The sequence below is a fragment of the Ammospiza nelsoni genome, chromosome 22, assembly GCF_027579445.1.
Source record: "Ammospiza nelsoni isolate bAmmNel1 chromosome 22, bAmmNel1.pri, whole genome shotgun sequence".
NCBI lineage: Eukaryota > Metazoa > Chordata > Aves > Passeriformes > Passerellidae > Ammospiza > Ammospiza nelsoni.
Window position 1 is genome coordinate 30,806 of NC_080654.1, and position 20,065 is coordinate 50,870.

A 20,065-nucleotide genomic window follows, 5' to 3' on the forward strand; every position below is an offset into this window, starting at 1 on the left:
GGGACAGAGGGGTCTGAGGGGTCAGTTTGGTCCCTGGTGGACACATCCCTTGGGGACAGAGGAGTCAGTTTGGTTCCTGATGGACACAGAGGGGTCAGTTTGGTCCCTGGTGAACACATCCCCTGGGGTCTGAGGGGTCAGTTTGGCTCCTGGACTCTGGTGGGTTCTGGTGCTTTGTGGGGAGGCTGTCAGAGAGGAGGCTCTGAGGCAGGAAAACAGAGGGAAGGGGATGTTGCAGTCCTGGAAGGGAAGAGTTTGTGAGCTGAGGATGCTTTTCTGCCTCAATTTGGTTTTATTTGAACTCAGAGCAGTGGAACAGAGCTGGGTAATTCCCAGCCCAAGAAAGCTCTGTTGCATTCAGTTAAAGAGTAAAGTCATGTTTTGGTGAATTAACCTGTTCACAAACATTCCAGGACAGTGCAGAGTGACAGTGGGAGCACAATAATTTATTTCCTTTTTTTTCCAAGTGTTTGACAAATTTTTAACAATTTTTTTTACAAATTAAACGTTTCTGTTGTTAGCAGGTAGGATTTTGAGCACAGATTGATGTAGGGAACTTAACAGTAAAAGGTTTCTTCTGTCTTCTCTAAAGTAAAGGTTTAACAAATCTGACATCTGTAGCTGTGGGATTATTGTCAGCAATTGCTGCTCTCAGTTCAATGCAGCTAAACGAGTTCACTGCAAAAAAATTGTTTATTTCTCATTTAAGAAATTACCATAATTTCTTTTTAAGCCATGTGGATAAGCTTTCTTTAACAAATGTTGCCTTTTTTCCCATCCTTTGAGAATTGTAGAATGGAGAAAAAATTATTGCTATTATTATTATTATTATTATTACAGTATTTTTAAAAGTCTCTTCTGTGGTATTTATTGACATTTGTACTAGAAGTGCAGTCAGGGTTTTTGAGCAGTAGCTGGTGCAGAAAATTAATTGGCAGTGATAATTCCAGATTTATTTTTCATCTTTGCACTTTATTTGTCTCAAAAGCTCAAATTTACCATCTTGTCTTGCTCATCAGATTGTAATAATAACAACTTCTACCCAGTATTTCTGGAGATGCTTCAGAGAGCAAAATATTCCTCATTAGAGGAGGTATGAGCTGCTTTTTAGCGTCCAGATGCTCCCAGAATATTAAGGATTCAACAAGGATGCATTAAGGCTGTGGATTGAGCAGAAATCACAAGGAGAGATGATGAAAATAGGTACAAAAATGTTCCTGCAGAGCCTTCTGATCAGCAATTTTGTGCAGCTGGTATTAACTTTTTTAAAATTAACTTTTAATTTTTCCCTGAAATATTTTGTGTCCCCCTTGAACTAAACCTGAGCTTTTCTCAGGGGCTGATTCTCATCCTTCCTTCCTAATACTGAGAAGAATGGCAAAAATACAACAGGAAAAACTTCACTTCTCAGATGTTATCACCTGCTAACAGGAGCTCACGGATTTGCCAAGGAAGTCTGGGTTTGCTGGTTTAATTTGAGAGAAAAATGCACTTTTAGGGAGCAGGCAGCTGTGGAGTGAGTGCCTTGGATTTCCTCAGATTCTCCTAAAGTGGGAAATTTTAGCTGAGGGAAGAGGAGGAGAAGGAAATGGGAGAGGAAGTAGGAAGGGGCAGAATATTGACAGCAAAATAAAAGATGCGGGTTTTTTTGTCAATCTTTGATGAATATTGAACAAACCCGGTTTTGGAAACCCTAGGTTTGACACCTCCATATTTTTCCTGTTGGAAGACAAAACCTCCCAACCTCAGATGCTGTGTGAGCTGTTTTACCAACCAGAAATCATCACATTTTGGATATTTTTTAATAAAATCCCACCTCTTGGCTCTTCAGTTCCCCTTGCTGGGAGGGGAAGGAGGAGTGTGTGAGGCTAACATGCCTGAAATATTTGTGTGAGCTCAAGGGAATGTCAGGAGATTCACACCCTCTGAGCAGCAGCTCCAGGGCTGATACTTGATAAAAATATTTCAGGCCAGAGGGATTTCCTGTGGCCAATTCCTTTTTGGAATTGCTGGCATCAAGTTTTTGAGGTATTGTCACATTCCTGCATGTGGCTGGAACATGGAATTCGGGGATGTGGAAATTGGGGGGAAAAGCCTGGCAATGTTTGTTTTGTGTATAATGTTGGAATTTTTAATCTTGGTTAATGATGGAGCATTGCTTTGGTTTTTTGTTTGTTTGTTTGGGGTGTTGTTGTTGTTGTCTTTTTTTGTTTTTCCCACTCTTACATATTAAATAGAGGAGAGATGTCTCTCTGGTGTTATAGCGATATTTTAATAGTCTGGGCTTTGTTCCAGGCTCCTGAAATTAATTTGGGCAAATCCATTTCTGTCTCATTCTGTTCTCTGTAAAGAGAGGATGGTTAATGCTCCAAACTCTTATTAAAGACCTTAAAGATTTATATGTAAAATGTGGCACATTTAGGTTCTGCAAGTTTTGAGAGCCTGGAGAAACAGCAAATTAAAAGTTAACAGAATATGTGAAGATAAATCATATTCACTGTCCCCCTGTTACCAAGTTCTATTTGATTTCTTTAAATTCAAGCCTTGAATTCCTGGTAACAGTGGAAGAAAATTCAGCACCATGCCAGGACTCACAGAAATGAGCATTATGGGTTGCACTCAGACCTGCTGCCAGGAGAAAACAAGTGCTAAATTAAACAATAATCAAATTATTCATCTGGTCCCTGCTGTCCTTGAGCTGGAATCTCCTGCTGAGCTGTGTGTGCGATTTCCCCTGTCCTGCTGCTGCAGGAATCAGCTCCTGCGGGTGGCAGAGCCTCTCAGGGGTAACATTTGCTGTCCTTGCCCTCAGGTTGAGCAGCTCCACGGAGCAGAGCACCTCGTCCCGCCTCATCCGCAAGCACAAGCGCCGGAGGAGGAAACAGAGGATGAGGCAGATTGACAGGGTAAGGCTGGCGCCAGCAGCACCCAGGGAGCTGAACTGGGAGTTCTGAGTGGAGCTCTTGGCTCCAGAAGAGATCCAGGACAGGTCTGTGCCTGTTGAATTCACTGGGAAGGTTCCCTGTGGCTCCAGGCTGGGCTTAATCTCTGCATTTGATGTTCTGCGGCTCCAGAGTGAAGCTTTCACCTCTCCCTTTCTCCTTTCACTGTGCAGTGATCCCATTTCTGGTCTTTTCCAAGATAAATCTCTGCAGGAGAAGCTCCATTATGGTGTGGGAAGGGGTGTGAGATACCCTGAGACCTGCTGGGAGGAGAAATCCAAGTTCACTGGAAATCCCAAATCTTTCTTTCTGCCCTTCCCTGTGCTAGTCCTGGGCAGCAGGATGAGGGTGACCCCCACAGACAGACCCTGAAATACCTGTTTTATTCTCCCATAAATCTCAGTCTCCACACATGAAAGAGTGACCTCACACACATTTTATCACAGGATAGTGTTTCAGAAGGTCTTTGCTAAGCACCTTTGTATTTCATTTTGGAGGCAGGGCAGTTTCTCTCCTCTCCCCTCCTGCTGGATCATGTGCTGTTCACTCCTCCCTTTAGGGAGGAGCTGTGGGTGCAATAATTCACACTCTGCTGGGCTCTTTAGGATGCAAATGTTTGCCTGACAGTCACAGCCAGGAAGCAGAAATAATTCCAGGGGAAGTTCAGCTGAGAAACCTCAGTATAGGAAAGTGCTCTGTGTGTTTTGTGATCAGACCTTTGGAGAAAGTGCAGACTCTGCTCAGATTTCTTTCCCTAAAGTCTCTAAATGAAGCATAATTTTGAGGAAACCTCAATAATTTCTGTCTGCCTTTCAGTTGGAATCCTCTTAATTCCTGATGAGTTAATCCTCAGCAGTTCTTACTCTGAGCCATTTAAAACCTTGAGACTTTTTCTGTTGTGTTTTGCAGTCGTCCTCGTTCAGCAGCATCACTGACTCCACCATGTCCCTAAACATCATCACTGTCACGCTCAACATGGGTAAGAGGACAAACCACGTTTTTTATTATGAATTTTGAGTGGTAGAGATGTATTTGGTATTTCTCTGGATTCCTAATCTGGAACTGGGCCATTTTCACCAGCAGATCAATGTTCCTTCCAGGGAAGGAGCTGGAACTGCAGCATGTGGAGTTAATGGTGAGGGATTGGGGTAGAAAGGCACTGGGGATTTGCATTTCTGCTGCTCCTGTGTTTCATTTGTCAGCCAGGCAGAAGTGTGCAGGGCTGCCAGCAAATTCAGCACCTTTCAGCAGCACCAAACCCTTCCTGCCTCTCTGACATGTGGAACAAATATTGCCTAATGTGTTCAGTGCTAATTTCCAAGTGTGGACAAGTCTTTTCAGTGCTCTTCCTCTTGCTGTTGTTTTTTTTTTTTTTTTTTAAAGTAACACTGTCTTGGATGAAAAAATCCTGTCTTTAGCATCCTTTCCCTGAAGGTGCCAGGCAAATATTCATCATTACAGCAGCCTGAGATCATTGCAAGTCAAACCTTGCCCTGCTGATGTGCTGAGATGTTTCAAAGCTGAAACAACCTCACTCTTTGCTATCATTCCAATCACTTTATCTGCTTTTTTTTCCCCTTTCCCCACCCTTTACTTTGTGTCCATCTAGAAAAGTACAACTTCCTGGGGATCAGCATTGTGGGGCAGAGCAATGACCGGGGTGATGGTGGCATCTACATCGGCTCCATCATGAAGGGAGGGGCGGTGGCAGCAGACGGGCGCATCGAGCCAGGGGACATGCTGCTGCAGGTGGGTCCCTGTCCCCAAATCCTGCTGCTCTGCCCTGCCATCCCACCAGCCCCACGAGCTGTAGTCAGCAGGGAACAGAATTTATTCATCCTCAGAGAAATGTGGCCCAAAGATGGGCTGAAATTGGTGATTCTTTGTGAGACACTCTGAGAAACGACATCTCAAAGGAATGGAAGTGGTGACTGTTAAATGGTGGGATGGAAGTGGTGACCAGGCAGTAATGAAGTAATTAAAACAACTTTTAACTTTCATGCTGCAAGGCTGACCTCTGCTCTCTGTTTCAGGTGAATGATGTCAATTTTGAGAACATGAGCAATGACGATGCCGTTCGGGTTCTGCGGGAAATCGTCTCCAAACCAGGGTGAGAACATCACAAAAAGCCTTCCTGTTTATCCTCCTTGTGCAGTTGTTGGAGCTGGGAAACCTCAGAGAAATCAACATTCTGATATCCATCAGCATGACTGATCTCAGCTGTGAACTTCTCAGTGTAAATGATGAATAGGTGAGGTTGGTTCTGGCAAAAAAACCAACATGAATTGAGGAGTTGCCTGATTTCAGCAGGGCTGTTTGTTTATGTGATGAGAATTTTAATATCTCAGGAGCTGATCATCCAACAGATTTCACCACCAGTGCTCATCATCTGTGCAAAACCAGGAACCTCCTGATGTGCTTCATACTGAAAATATTAGAAAGTTTGTCAAAACTATTCATACTTAAAATATTATGAAGCTTCTCAAACCCATTCATACTTAAAGTATTATAAATCTTCTCAAAACCATTCTCAGAATGTACTTGACAACTGTTGAATAAAAATAAATTTGTTTCAAATAGTTCTTGTAGCATTTCCAGCTCTGTAGGAAATTCAAGAATCATCCTTAACCAGTTTTCTTTCTTCCTAGACCTATCAGCCTAACAGTAGCCAAATGCTGGGACCCTACTCCCAGGAGTTATTTCACCATCCCCAGGGGTGAGTACACATTTAAACTCTTTGTCGGGTTCCTGGGAAGCTCCCAAGATCTGGAATATTTTTACCTATTTTGGCACCTAACAGATTCTACCCATTCAGTCCTTTAATCGTTTGCTTTTGTATTGGGAGCCTGGGGTTCCACTGCCCATTGAGTTTCTGGGAGTTTTTCTCTTGGTTCACATCTTTGGATCCATCTCCTAAACTTCTGGGAAGTGATCTTAACCTAACAATTCATAAAAGGTTTGGAAATAATTATGCCAAGTGTTAAAAATCTTCATTTTCTCACAGTGAATCTTTAGAGAGAACTGAGTATTTTGAAGATGTGAGGGAAGCAGCAGTAATAGACATTAAAAAAATGAAAATTATCTTATTTTCATTAGCAGTAGAAGATCTGTGCTCATGTGACAAACACAGCTGCCTCCTGCTGGTGAGGGCTGTGCTGGTGGTGCTGTGGAATCAGTTTGTTCCCAGTCCACAGAAGATGACAGTGGCAGTGAAGATGGGGTGGAAAAAATGCAACAAAAACCAGTGCACACTGTGGGAGTCCTCTTGAAACCCTTAGGAAAACCAGAGAAACAACAAGAGAACAAGAGAAAACCTCTCAGATCTCTCAAAATCTTGGTGTTTGCTGCAAGTTTTGACCCCGTTTTCTGTCCCTTTGTTGTGGTACAATCTATGGGATCTCACTCATGTGAACCCCTCAGAAAACTAGAGAAACAACAAGAAAAAATTATAAAACCCCTCAGATCTTTCAAAATCTTGGTGTTTCCTGAAAATCTTGAGCCTGTTTCCTGTACCCTTGAGTGAGGTGCCAACTGTGGCACCTCACTCATATGAAACCCTCAGAAAACTAGTGTAACCGAAAGAAAACCCCTTAGATCTCTCAAAACTTTGGTGGCTCCTGCAAATCTTGAGCCTGTTTTCTGTACCCTTGTGGTCATGCCAACTATGGCACCTCACTCACACAAAACCCTCAGAAAACGAGGGAAACAACAAGGAAACCAGAGAAACTGCAAGAAAACATGATAAAACCCCTCAGGTCTTGCAAAACCTTGGTGTTTGCTGAAAGTTTTCACCCCATTTTCTGGTCCTTTGGATTGGTGCTGACTACGGCACCTCACTCACACAAACCCCTCAGAAAACCAAAGGAACAACAAGAAAACACGATAAAACCCCTCATATCTCTCAAAACCTCAGCGTTTCCTATAAATCTTGACCCCATTTTCTGTCCCTTTGTGGTCGTGCCAACTATGGTACCTCACTCATGCGAACCCCTCAGAAAGCCAAAGAAACAACAAGAAAACATAATAATACCCCTCAGATCTTTCAAAATCTTGATGTTTGCTGCACTTCTGACCCTGTTTGCTGTCCCTTTTTGGTGGTACCATCTGTGGGGTCTCACTCATGTGGAACCTTCAGAAAACCAGAGAAACCACAAGAAAACACAGTAAAACCCCTCAGATCTCTCAAAATCTTGGTGTTTCCCGCAAATCTTGACCCTGTTTCCTGTCCCTTTTGCTCGCAGCTGAGCCGGTGCGGCCAATCGACCCCGCGGCGTGGATCTCTCATACCACGGCCATGACGGGAGCGTACCCCCGTTACGGTATGAGCCCCTCCATGAGCATCACCACATCTACCAGCTCCTCACTAACAAGCTCAATTCCCGAGTCGGAAAGTAAGTCACCCCCTGGCCAGCCCAGGGCAGGGGGCTGCTCGGGGCCACCAGGGCCCGGCCACGGGCACGGTGACAGTGGCAGCGCCAGCCAGGCCTTGAGTGGTTTCTCACACTTGGGGAAAGCAGGAGAACTTTTGGTGAAGGTTGGAGGTTGATGTGGAGGTGTTTGGTCAGGGTTTTGTCTCAAGGAAAAGTGGTTGCTGGTGGATTTTAGTGGTAGGTTCAGGTTTTTCCACTCAGGTGCACATTTGGTTGGTTTTTAATAAATTTCAACAATAATGTTCACGTTTCACTTGGGAAATCCTTCTCTGATATTCACATGGCCTTCTTTTATACTTTTGATAAGTCTCCCATCTACATGAGTACATCTACTCATGTAGATGGGAGACTCCCTTCTTTCATTTAGTTGGTTTTTAATAAATTTCAACAGTAACGTCAGTTACTGGCCTTGGGAAATCCTTCCCTGATATTCACATGGCCTTCTTTTATATTTTTAAATTGTTTTTTTGTTCTTCTTTATATTCCTAGAATTTATTGAGCAAGCTAAAAGTAAATTTAACATCCTACGTAAAATTATGATTAGATTTCAACCTGTTTCCTGGTTTGGCAGTCTGAAACAGCCATATCCATGAAACCAAGAGGTTAGATTTTAAAGATAGGTTCAGGTTTATCCACTCAGGTGAATGGGAGAGCTGTCTTCTTGCATTTACTTGGTTTTTAATAAATTTCAACAATAATGTCAGTGCTTTCTTATGGGAAATCCTTCCCTGATATTCATATGGCCTTCTTTTATGCCCAAAATGGGAGCATTTCAGATGCATCTCAGAATTTGCCATATTTGTACAGCAGCCAGAACTTTAAAAATACCAATTTTCTGTTCATATGCAGATCTCAGGTGTCCAAGAAAATAGAATTTATTGCTCCCCAATATTAGTTTGTTAATGTAGTTTTTTTCCCAAGACATGTTGCTTTTTGCCACTAACCAAACTAACTTAAAGCAAAAGCAAAGTTTTAGTGTTTATTTGAGGTTTGTAAGTATTGAAGCTGCATGCAGAGCTGGTCTGGGATGTTTTCATGCATATTGGCAGTGCATGTATGGAAAGAAACATTTTCAGTTTTCATTGTTTCACGTTTGCTGTACCTTTTTTATCCAAAATTTTGGGTGGCTGGAAAAGGACAAAAGTGCTTTTGAAAGGTGGGTGATGTGGGGAACTGGGAGGGGAGGAGGGTTCTGGAATTCCTGCTGGAGAAGGGTCTGGCCTACAAACAGAGATAAAAATGAATTTTCTAGGGCTGGAAAATGGGACAAGACAGAGAATTTGACAAATTCAACCTTTTTCTTATTTTATTGTAAAAAATGATGAGGAAAGTGTGAAAGCTCTGGGGATCCAGTTCTGCCTGTAATGATGTGAACTGGGAATGGCTGGGGAGGCATTTGGGAGTTTTTTTAAAGTGTTCCACAAGAAAAATTGAGGGCAAAGCAATCCTGGGAGGAGTGGATTGTGAGGGGACCCTGGGAAGGGTTTTTGTAAGAAAATACCTGATTTCTTCTGAGAAGGGAAGATTTCTTTTATAATTTAATTTTCCTCATGAATTTCCAGATCTTTAAATAAAAAACTGGACATGGATTGACCATGGTCACCCTTTCTGCATGGAGATGGGAGCTGCCCCTGACAGGGAATCCCAAAAGAGCAAACCCCAAAAACTTGTCCCCCAGAGTTCCTGGGAAATTGAAGTGGAAAATGATGGATCACAAAAACCCTTGGGTTTCCTTTCCTGCCTGTCTGGATGCAGAGAGGATCCTGCAGCTGCTTTGGGAAGCCAGGATGTGGGGACTCAGAATTTCTGTCACTAAACTGATGGCTTTGAGCCCAAAATCTAAACTGGTGGCCTTGAGCCCAAAATTGCTGCAAATGCTGTAATTCACTCTGTGGATGAGGGTGCATTTGGGAATCTTTATGTCTTTATTTTATTTTACTTACGTTACTTTACTTTATTTTACTTTTTAAAATTTTATTTTATTTTGATTTTATTACTTTTATTTTTTATATTTATTTCATTTTATTTTTAAAATTACATTTTAATATTTTTATTTTAATTTTATTTTTATTTTTATTTTATTGTACTGTATTTTATTGTATTTATTTTATTTCATTTTATTTTAAAATTTTTAATTTTTTTATTACTTTTATTTATTTCATTTTTATTGTATTTATTTCATTTTCTTTTTTAAACTCTATTTTAATTTTTATTTTATTTATTTTATTTTATAATGTATTTTAATTTTTATTATTTTTATTTATTTAATTTCCTTTTAATTTATTTTAATTTTTCTTTTATTATTTTTATTTATTTTAGTTTTTGTATTTTATTTTATTTTTATTTTGCTTTTATTTTATTTTTATTTTAATTTTTATTAATTTTTTATTTTATTGTATTGTATTTATTTTATTAAATTTTATTTTTCAATTTTATTTTATTTATTTTTTTGCATCTGTTGGTAAAACTGTATTTTTATTTCATCCAAACTTGGAGCTGAGAAGTTCCTTCAGGCTGAGTTCATTTCACAGCAGCCTGTGGCCTCTCTTCCTTTCAGAATTAGAAGACTCTCCCTTAACTGTGAAGAGTGACATGGCTACTATTGTCAAGGTCATGCAGCTGCCAGACTCAGGCCTTGAAATTCGGGACAGGATGTGGTTAAAAATCACCATCTCCAATGCAGTGATAGGTAAGCAGACCCCAGAAATGCTGAGAGGGAAAAAACCCATTGATTTAATTTAAAAACTACCTTTTAATGAGCTTTTTTTTCATGTCTTTGACCTCTTATATTCCGTTTATGGGCAGGAAATAACTCGTGGCCATATAGGTGTTCAAATGGCACAGTTTGGCTCAGATTACCCCATTTAAGGCTCAGCTGGCACAATTTGGCTCAGATAATCCCACTTTAGATGTTCAGCTGGCCCAGTTTGGGTCAGATAATCTGATTTTAGGTTCAGCTGGCACAGTTTGGTTCAGATGATTTCACTGTAGGTGTTCAGCTGGCACAGTTTGGCTCAGATAATTCCAATTTTAGGTGTTCAACTGGCACAATTTGGCTGAGGTTATCCCACTGTAGGAGTCCAGCTGGCTCGGATAATTTCATTTCAGGTTCACCTGGCACAATGTAGCTGAGATGACCCCGTGTCTCCCCTTACTGTCCCCATTTCAGGAGCAGACGTGGTGGACTGGCTTTACACGCATGTGGAGGGCTTCAAGGACCGCCGGGAGGCACGGAAATACGCCAGCTCCATGCTGAAACATGGCTACCTCAGGCACACTGTGAACAAAATCACCTTCTCAGAGCAGTGCTACTATGTCTTCGGAGACCTCTGTGGCAGTAAGTCCCCAGCTGGGAAGGACAGAGCTGGCCCCATGTCATTTCTGTGCCTTGAGGGTGTCCATTGTCCCCTTGTATGTCCTCACAGAGAGGGATTTCCATGAGGGTGGCAGAGCTCTGGAGCTGTTCAGTGTAGCCGTGATATTTTCTGAAAAATTCTTTTATTAGGATTTTTTTCTCCTGAGAAGCTGTGAGGCCTCAGGAACAAAATGTAAACAATGGTTATCTGCTGCTGTGGCATGCAACAGGTGCATCTGTGATTGGTCTCATGTGATTGTTTTTAATTAATGGCCAATCACAATCCAGCTGTCTTGGACTGTCTGGTCAGTCACAGGATTTTATTATCATTCCTTTCTATTCCTTTTAAGCATTCTGATGAAATCCTTTCTTCTATTATTTTAGTATAGTTTTAATATATCATTTTCTTTTAATATAATATATATCATAAATATATATAATAAAATAGGTAAATCAGCCTTCTGAAACCTGGAGTCAAGGTTCTCATCTCTTCCCATGTCAGGGCTGCCTGGAAACTTCCACAGCCCAGAGGAGGCGGAGTCTCTCTGGAGATATTCCAAACCCAGCAGGACATATTCCTGTGTCACCTGCAGGACATTCCTGTGTCACATGCTCCAGAATTGGACAGGGGGATCTCCAGAGGTCCCTTCCATCCCTGCCTCTCCAGGGGTGGCCCAGAACAGGGGACATTACCCTGAAATTGTGTGACAAGTGGCTGGTGCTCCCTGGTAGCAAGGAGAGCTCCCGGAGGAGGATGAACTCATCAAGCAAAGCGCTGAGGACAGCAGGATTTATTTCTGGTGGTGCCACACTGATGTCATAGGTTTTAGCTTTTTTATTTTCTGGATTCTGTGCTGATGCCTCAGGTTTTGGCTTTTCTACTTTTCACATTCTGTGCTGCTTTAGTGGGTGGGTCTGGGCTTCATATTATGGGATGGTGAGCTCTGTGCACGGAGCAGGGAGACAAAACAATTCCTGCTCCAGCTGGGCACCAAGGACAAATGATCCAAATCTCAGCCCAGGAGCACAAACACCGTGGGCTGGAGAGAGAAAAACAAGGGTGGGACTGCATGGGCTAAAGCAGGAATTGGACAAATCACTTCAAGATGCAAATGGAGCAGAACTGATCAAAGTGAGAGACCCCGTGCCCGGCCATGTATTTTGGGACCATTTTGGTTCATCTTGGGTTCATTTTGGGACCATCTTGGGTGCAGCCCTGGCTGGGCTCTTGTGCTGCCCAAGGTGGATCCATTGAGGAGAAACTTTTAATAAATCCCTGCTTTATTCTTTAGCTCTGTCTAGTCCCTGTTCTAGGGCAGCTTTCACACATTCCCTGCTGTCAGTCCCACTGGAAGAGGGGGATGTCCCCACCGTGTCCTCACCCTTCCCTCCCCTCTCCCTGCTGTGTGAGAAGGCTGATTCCAAGGCATTGCTAAACTTCAAAAACCTCCATAAATAAAGTCACAGTGATCATTTTACCTGCTGAGTAAGAATTTTTCCCCTTTTTTCTTTCCCAGATCTGGCTGCACTGAACCTCAACAACGGTTCCAGTGGAGCCTCTGACCAGGACACCCTGGCTCCTCTCCCACACCCTGCTGCTCCCTGGCCCTTGGGCCAAGGATATCCCTACCAGTACCCTCTGCCCCCTCCTTGTTTCCCCCCAGCCTACCAAGATCCTGGTTTTAGCTATGGCAGTGGCAGTGCAGGCAGCCAGCAAAGTGAAGGTAAGCTGGGCTAAAAGTGTTTTATCCCACAGCTCTCATTGTTCCCCACCATCTGCTTGAGGTCCTCAGTGCTCTCCGTGCTTGTCTTGTGGTTTTTTTTGCTCCCTGCATGGATTTTGTGCAATGAATTAAAGGTGTTTGTGGTTCTGGAGGAGGGGGTTTGGCTTTCAGCTCTCTGTGGGAAGTGCCAGGTTTAACCCAGGCAGGGATTGCCAGCAGTGGGGTTGGTGTTGCTGGAATTGAGGCGATTTCTGTGTTGCTGGGACAGGGGTTAGAACCAAGGTGCTCTTGGCTTGCAGGTCAGTGCTCAGCACAAAAGGAAAATCACATTTTTTGTAAGTGGGAGATGGCCAGCCATGGCTTTCCAGGGCTAAAACACTACTCCCAGGGAGGAGAGTCTCTGCTGGCATGTGTGACAGGGACAGGAAGAGAATTCTGCATGGATTAAAGACCTGCCCTCCTTCTTTTCTGCCCTAAATTCATTTTAGCCTTAGTAAATTAAATCACGTCTTTTTCTTGCTGTAGAGATGCTATTTTTTAATTTTTATTTTATTTTAAACCACTCCCAGAGTGAGTTTTGCTTTTGGAAATTTTTGCTGCCAGTAAAGAAGGGGTGAGGATTCCTTGTGTTTTTCCAGTGAACATCCAATAAATTGGATGTCACTTCTGCCTATTCACCACAGCCAGTCAGATTTTACAAAATGGCACAAAAGGGTTTCATAACAGGGGATTTTAGACCAGCTGCATGTCACCTTATACCAAAATAAGAAATATCCATGAGGAATCTCCCAGAGGCTTTAGAACTAGAAACTGCCCTGGACGGAAAGTGGGGGTGGTTTTTTGGCAGCTGCTTCTGTGAGCAGTAGGAATTCTCTCCCTGGTGCTGGATTAGGAAAGGAAAGGTGGCACTCCCAAAAAGTGCCAGGGTGTTCAGCTCTGAAAGGTTTCCACGCTTTTCCTGGTGGAAACCAATTTCTGTGCTGTTTTCTTGCTTTGTAACTGTTATTCCCTTGTTTTGTCCTGAGCAAGCATTAGACTGAAGGATTCCTAGAGGAATGGCTGACTCTAGGGGATTGGTAAGCCTCAAATCCCTCCGTGATGAATTCACAGCATGATCATTTTTAGATTCTCGTGACCCCAAATGTTAAACTGTATTTTGGTTTGGTTTTTTTCCTAATTTGAAATTCTATTTTTATTTTGAATTGTTTTGGACACTCGACCTGTCTCAGTGCACAGTGGTGTGACATTGGCATATCAACCTGTGGGACTGTGCTGCAGCAGCTCAGAGGGGAGAGAATCAGCTGGGAAAACCCCATCCCCAGGCTCTTAAGAAAGTAAATAATCCAAATTTATTATGGTGTCACCTCTCTGGGCTGGATTTCTCTGCCAGTGTCCTTGCACTGCCCATTAATTGGTGGCCTTTAATCTTTAAATAAAAATCCTGGTGGCCAGGTGGCTCAGGCAGGGGTTGGGAATGCTGGAGCACAAGGCTGCCCTGCTCACTCTTAAAATAGTGCTAAATTTGGGGTTTTGTGCCCTCTCTCATTTATCTGCACTATTAAATCATAACAATCAGCAAATACCACTGCAGAGACCCAGGCTTGGAATATTCACTTAAAATCCAATGGTTTTGTGGTCTGTTTTCCATCTCTCTGGCACTCTGCAGAAAATGCAGCCTTTCCCCCCAAAATCCAGTGTGGTTTCCCATTTCTCCAATCAGCTGGAGCAGCAGAAAGTGATGGGCAGAAAGTGATCTGTAATTCAAGAAGGAGCAGCCTAAAATAATTCTCTTTTTCCCATTTCTGTGACTTATTTAAACTCAAAAGCTGGTCCCTTGTTCTGCTGACTGGGGATCCTTTTTGGGAAGTCCATCCCGCAGTAAGGTGCAGGAATTCAATGGGATATTCCTTTGATTGATTAGCTGGATTTTTAAAAAAATAATTAGCTTGGGACTGTCTCCTAATCTGTCTGTCATGGGAACAGAGCAAGACCTTCAGCTTCTATAAAAAAACAGTTTTGGAAGTTTAGTAAAGCTTGTTTTTACTATCAACTCAGCTGATACTCAGTGGCAATCCTTTGGTTTTCCAAGGTGATTTAGTGGCCTCTCTTAGGAACAATATCCTGGTGTTACTGATTTGGGGTAGAGCAGCTCAGGAACTGTTTCCTAGGGAATTCTCCAAGCAGGAGATTCTCCAATTCTCCAGCACAAGGCTTTAGTGAGGAATTTTAAAAGGACCTCCCCAGTGAAGCCAACAAAACTTCATGGATTTAAGGGTGACAGAGAAGGCAAAGGGGTTTCTTTCAGAAAAGGTAATTTTAAAATTAATTTTAAAAGGACCTCCCCACTGAAGTCAAAAACCTTGGGGATTGAAGGGTGACTGAGAGGGCAAAAGGGTTTCTTTCGGAAAAGGTAATTTTAAAAGGACTTCCCCACTGAAGCCAACAAAACCTCAAGGGTTGAAGGGTAACAGAGTAGGCAAAGGGATTTCTTTCAAAAAAGGTAGTTTTAAAAAGAATTTTAAAAGGATGGAGTGATTTAAAGCCTGAGTGATTGAAAGGTGACAGAGTAGGCAGAGGGGTTTCTTTTGGAAAAGGTACAAAATAAAGCAGAGGCAATTAGAATTAAACCTCATTTGCTTGAGTCAGACCCCAAATTCTTGCTTTTTTCTGCTCCCTCCCTTTCCTGGACTGGATTTGAGCTGGAATTCAGCTGCTGCTTTCCCTGTGCAAGCTCGCAGCTGTGTCCGTGTGTCCCCATGCATGGCACTACCCATCGCTGAGCCACCACCAGCACGTGGGCCTCACAGCAGAGCCCAGCTCATCCTGGCTCTTTTTCTCTCCTGTTTTTGGGCTGTTAGGGAGCAAAAGCAGCGGCTCCAACCGGAGCACCAGCGAGACCAGCAGGAGAGCAGCGGGCAGGGAGAAGGAGCGCAGCAAGTCCGGGGGCAGCGGCAGCGAGTCGGAGCCGGGCACGCGCCGCGAGCGCCCGCTCAGCCAGCTCAGCCAGCGCTCTGCCAGCGACAGGAGCCACCAGAGCCACCACTCCTATGGTCCCCCAGGGCTGCCCCCCCTGTACAGCCTGCCCAAGCTGGGCTCCAAGGGGCTGGGCAGCAGCGGGCCCCCCGGAGCACCCCCGGTGCGTGAGCTGAGCGCCGTGCCGCCCGAGCTCACCGCCAGCCGCCAGTCCTTCCAGAAGGCCATGGGCAACCCTTGCGAGTTCTTCGTGGACATCATGTGAGAGGAAGTGCCTTCAAAAGACTCTGCGTTTTGGGGTTTTTTTTTGGGGGGGGGGGGTGGTTCTGGGATGCTTGGTTGGAAGAGGCTTGGCTGTCTTGCATGTCACACCTTCCTGTTCGCGAGTGTGTCGCAGAAAAGAAAAAAAATCTACAAAACTGAACAAAAAAAGAAAAACAATACAAACACCCCCTCAAGCTACAAAAAATGAGCAACAAAATCTCCTGGGATTGTTAAATCCGTCTGCATCTTTTTGTTCTGTTTGTTTTTTCTCCCCTGCCCATCTCATTTTGGATTGTGAATCGCCTGGTGTATGTTCACATCTTAATGAGCTTTGGTCATTGTGGCACCTACTTCAGTGGAATTAGTGTCTCTTTCTGGGCTGATTGGAGGACTGCTATTTCACATAACTTCTAAATTCCTGATAATGCATAGGAGCACTTTGATTTTTATTTTTTTTACCCTGCTTTTTCTCTTGCAAGGACAAAACATAAAAGGACTGCTGGCTGGTATCTGGGATACTGCCTTGGAATGCTGGTTCTTGGATGCATCCATAGCTCTAAGCAGACATGGCACCTACAAGTGCTTGGAAAGGAGCAGGATCCAACCAATTTCTAGAGGAAAACAAACTTGTGGCTACTTTCTGCTGACTAGGCAGTATAAATCAATCTTTCTTGGGTTCTTTGAGGGTTTTTTTTTAAAGATATTCTATCAAGGGAGTGCTGGAGTCTTGCTACTGTATGTGTTCTTTGTGCAGAACTTAAAAAGTTATTTCCTTCAGTTATTTCCTTATTTCCCAAGAGGGATTTTCCAGCTCCACTGGGTTCCTGGGCATTTCAGTCACATCCCTGCTGCCAGGTGTGGCTGTTCCCTCTGGATGTGCACCTGCTTGCAGATTGGAAGAGTTACTCCCACAGAAATAGGAACATTGCTGCAGTTCTGTCAGCTTTGCCCTTTTGAAGGGGCTGTTTATCCCATTCCAGCAGGGAAATCCTGGCTCCCACTGGGACATGGGACATCTTCTTTGTGATCCCTCCTTCCTTTCTGAGCACAAGCTTTCTCTTTTTTGTTAAAACAGAGATCTGGAGATGTCTGATCCCCCTGGCAACATTTCTAAGCACAGTGGGCAGAGAGGTGTGAGGGTATCTGAGAACAGATCAGAAATGGTACAAAAATAAATCCTTACCCTGAAACTGAGACCTACCCTGGGGCTCCCCAAAAAGAAATCCTTCAGCCTTGACAGCAAGTTAGGCCCAACTTGGAGCTCCCCAAAAATAAATCCTTACCCCTGACAGCAAGTTAGACTAACCCTGGAGCTCCTCAAAAATAAATCTGTACCCCTGACCCTGAGTTAAACTCACTCTGCAGCTCCCCACACAGAAATCTTTTTCAAATTCTCAAAAAGAACCCCCTGACTCCTCCTCCTGCTGAGCAGCTCTGCTGTTGAATATCCCCAAGATTTATTTTCTGGCTATTTCTGCTCTGAGGCTGTAGAAATTAAATTCAGGCAGCTTCAGGGATGTTTAAAAAGCTCTTTTGAGGCATGGTGAGCACAGCCATGCTGTCATATGGCTCATTTAATGCAGCCACTCTGGCATTTGACCATGAGGCCATTCCTCAGTTAAATTCTCTTTTGTGAGATTCTGCTGCTGGCAGAATTTAGGGCAGGTGCTTTAAAATCAGTTTTTACTGTAAATAAGCATTTTCTCCACTGGTAAGAAGCTGCTTTTTGGTCTGTTCTGTGCTTTTTGGGTAAATATCCAAGGTGGATGTGAGGAGAGAACATCTTAAAACAATCTTTTTCTCTTTGTACACACAGTTCATTTGTGAAAATGAAAACCTGACCCTTCAAAATGTTCAAAATTTTCACCCTGAAAACTGACTCTTCAAAATGTCCTTTTAATTCTGATTTTTCACTTATTTCCTTTTCAAAATGTCCTTTTAATTCTGAAAAGTCGTGCTTCAAAATGTCCTTTTAATTCTGATTTTTCACTTATTTCCTTTTCCCACCTCCCTTTGTCAGAGACTCCAGATGTTTGTGGGAATGGGAGACTCAATTTCCCTTTCCACAGGGAGCCAGGAATTCGAGAAACTCTCACTCAGCCCAGTTCTGGGCTTCTAAATTAATTTCCTTTGCAAAAACCTCCCCAAAAAAAGCTGCTCAAGGCTTCTGAAAGCAGAGCTTTCATCACCACCCATGGGTGGCTCCTCCAAAAGAGGCCCTGCCTAAAGCTTGACTGTACAACAGGACTTTTCTGTCCCTTCCCTCCTCCTCCCACATGCAAACCTGACTTGGTAAATTATTCTGAAAGATTGACACTTAAATCAGGGTAAAAGAGTGATGGAATTCTGCTCTGTCTCCAGGAGACACTGCTGAGCAGTCTGTGATTTTACTGACAATCACTAGTGGTTCTACTTCTAAATAAGTTGTGATTTTTTTTCTGGCATTTTATAAGTTATTATTTCTCTGGCCCTGTTTTAAGGCAAAACTCAAAGGGCTGGAGGGAAAAAAAAAATCTCCTTTTAATATTTCCAAAAAAAGAGATTAAAGCTCGGGGCTGAGCTTTTCACCCATATTTAATTGACATATTTTATTTCCAAGAGTTGCAGTTTCCACACCTGCTGGGGGTTGGCTTTTGTCTCGTGGTTTTGCTGTTGGCAGAAACTGTTCTGTGTCTTGCTGGTCTTTGCTGCTATGTTGAAAAAATGGCTTTTTTAAAAAATGTGTGTGCTCGTGGGTCACCCTGGGACGAGGCTGGGAGTCCCCAGCAGATGTGGGAATTTTTTTTGCTGAGGAAATTCAGGCTGGAGGAGGTGGATCCTCTTGAACAGTGCAATACTGAACAGTGACACAAAAATCTGCATCTTTTTTTTCCCCCCATCCTGGGCTGAAAGTCAGGTCTGAATCTTTGCCAGATCTGTTTCCTCAAGGGAACAAAAATGAGATTTCCCAAGTCCCATCCTTTGTGTCTTTCCTGTCCTGCTGCATTCCCTGCAGGATCCTGTGCCAGCCATGCCAGGGGAGCTGCCCACAGTGGGAATTGTGCCAGGGAAGAGAAAATTTGGAGGGTGGAGTGCTGCAGAGCCAAAATTTCTTACCCACCAGGGCCTGCAAGTGAATTTTGGTGAATTTGGATGGATTTGGGCTCCAGCATTTCTTACCCACCAGGGCCTGAAGGTGAATTTTGCTGAATGTTGGTGGATTTTGGCTCCAGCATTTCTTATCCACCAGGGCCTGCAGGTGAATTTTGCTGAATTTTGGTGGATTTTGGCTCCAGGGAGAGCTTTGCTGTGCAGGGCATGGGAGCACCCTCAGCAGGAGCCCGAAAGAATTGGATTAAAGCAATTCTTCAATTATTTTTTCAAATAATGTATTTTTATTCTGCAGCTGAGCTCAGTGCTCACCCCTCCCTGCAGCAGGGATATTTGGGGACTCCTGGAAAAGGGGCAGGAAAAACTTTGGGGTGTTTTCTCCCCCCCAGGAGGCAGCATCTGCACAGGAAGTGTCCCCACCCAGTATTTAAGCCTTGAAGAGTAAAATTTTGGCAAATAGTCTTAAAAGTATGCTGGTGTCTTTTACCTCCTATTAATGAATCTGCTTTTCCAAGGAATCAGTGCCCTGGAAACTTTATCCAAAGGTTTTATTGGATGGCAAGCAATGATGCACAGATGTTGAATTTTGCTACGATTCTTGTTTTCTCTCTGATTTTTGTTCTCTCCCCTCCTGAGACTTGACAGCTCATGGGTTGATGTAATTGTTTTTGTTTTTGTTTTTGTTTTAATTTTTTGTTTTTGTTTTGCATTTAACTGGATTGTAATAAGATTGACTGAAAATTATTAATTCTAATCAGTGATTAGAAATACATGTAAAGAATTTTATGTACAGTAGAGAAACAAAGTTACATGATTTTAAATAATGAAAACCCAGACTATCACCTATCCTAGAACTGGTTCTACTCCAAGAGTGACCTCTTATTAGCATGGACTGCACTGTTCCTGTTAAATGTCTGTTGCATAATTGAATTCTTTTTTGTAGATATTGTATTAAAACCCAAGTGTCTGTATAGTTAATATATAGCTGCTTATGTGTAAATGCTATTTTAAACACTAAAAAGCTTTTAATTTTATGTGACATCCACAGTGTATGTGGTCAGTTCTTTGCAGCATTTCATTGTGATTTATTTCCTAAATGTTGCCAATTTTTGGACTCTCCAGCAGAATCAAGAATCACTGGGACAACCTTTGTAAATTCTGCTGAGCCTTGGGTTTGTTAGGACACCCTGGAGGCTCAGCTGCACTTGAGGTGTGAACATTTTTCCAGCCTCAATTATTCTAATTTTCCAGCTTAAATAAAAAGAACAAGCACAGCTTGGTGAGGCA

General features: G+C 43.0%; 1 protein-coding gene across 2 annotated transcripts in view; it reads left to right on the forward strand.

Moving 5' to 3' along the window:
- DVL1 (dishevelled segment polarity protein 1) overlaps positions 1–19,817 on the forward strand; it is a 49,820-nt gene extending 30,003 nt beyond the window's left edge. Inside the window, exons 6-15 of one of the 2 annotated variants that reach the window (XM_059487358.1) lie at positions 2,813–2,906; positions 3,852–3,921; positions 4,552–4,691; positions 4,976–5,052; positions 5,591–5,658; positions 7,184–7,333; positions 9,930–10,061; positions 10,542–10,709; positions 12,245–12,451; positions 15,310–19,817. In XM_059487358.1, the coding sequence (XP_059343341.1) occupies positions 2,813–2,906; positions 3,852–3,921; positions 4,552–4,691; positions 4,976–5,052; positions 5,591–5,658; positions 7,184–7,333; positions 9,930–10,061; positions 10,542–10,709; positions 12,245–12,451; positions 15,310–15,689 (1,486 nt within the window). In that variant the 3' untranslated portion in view covers positions 15,690–19,817. The remainder of the gene's footprint in view (positions 1–2,812; positions 2,907–3,851; positions 3,922–4,551; positions 4,692–4,975; positions 5,053–5,590; positions 5,659–7,183; positions 7,334–9,929; positions 10,062–10,541; positions 10,710–12,244; positions 12,452–15,309) is intronic. The other variant, XM_059487359.1, reaches the window with a different exon arrangement.
- Positions 19,818–20,065: the final 248 nt, after the last annotated feature.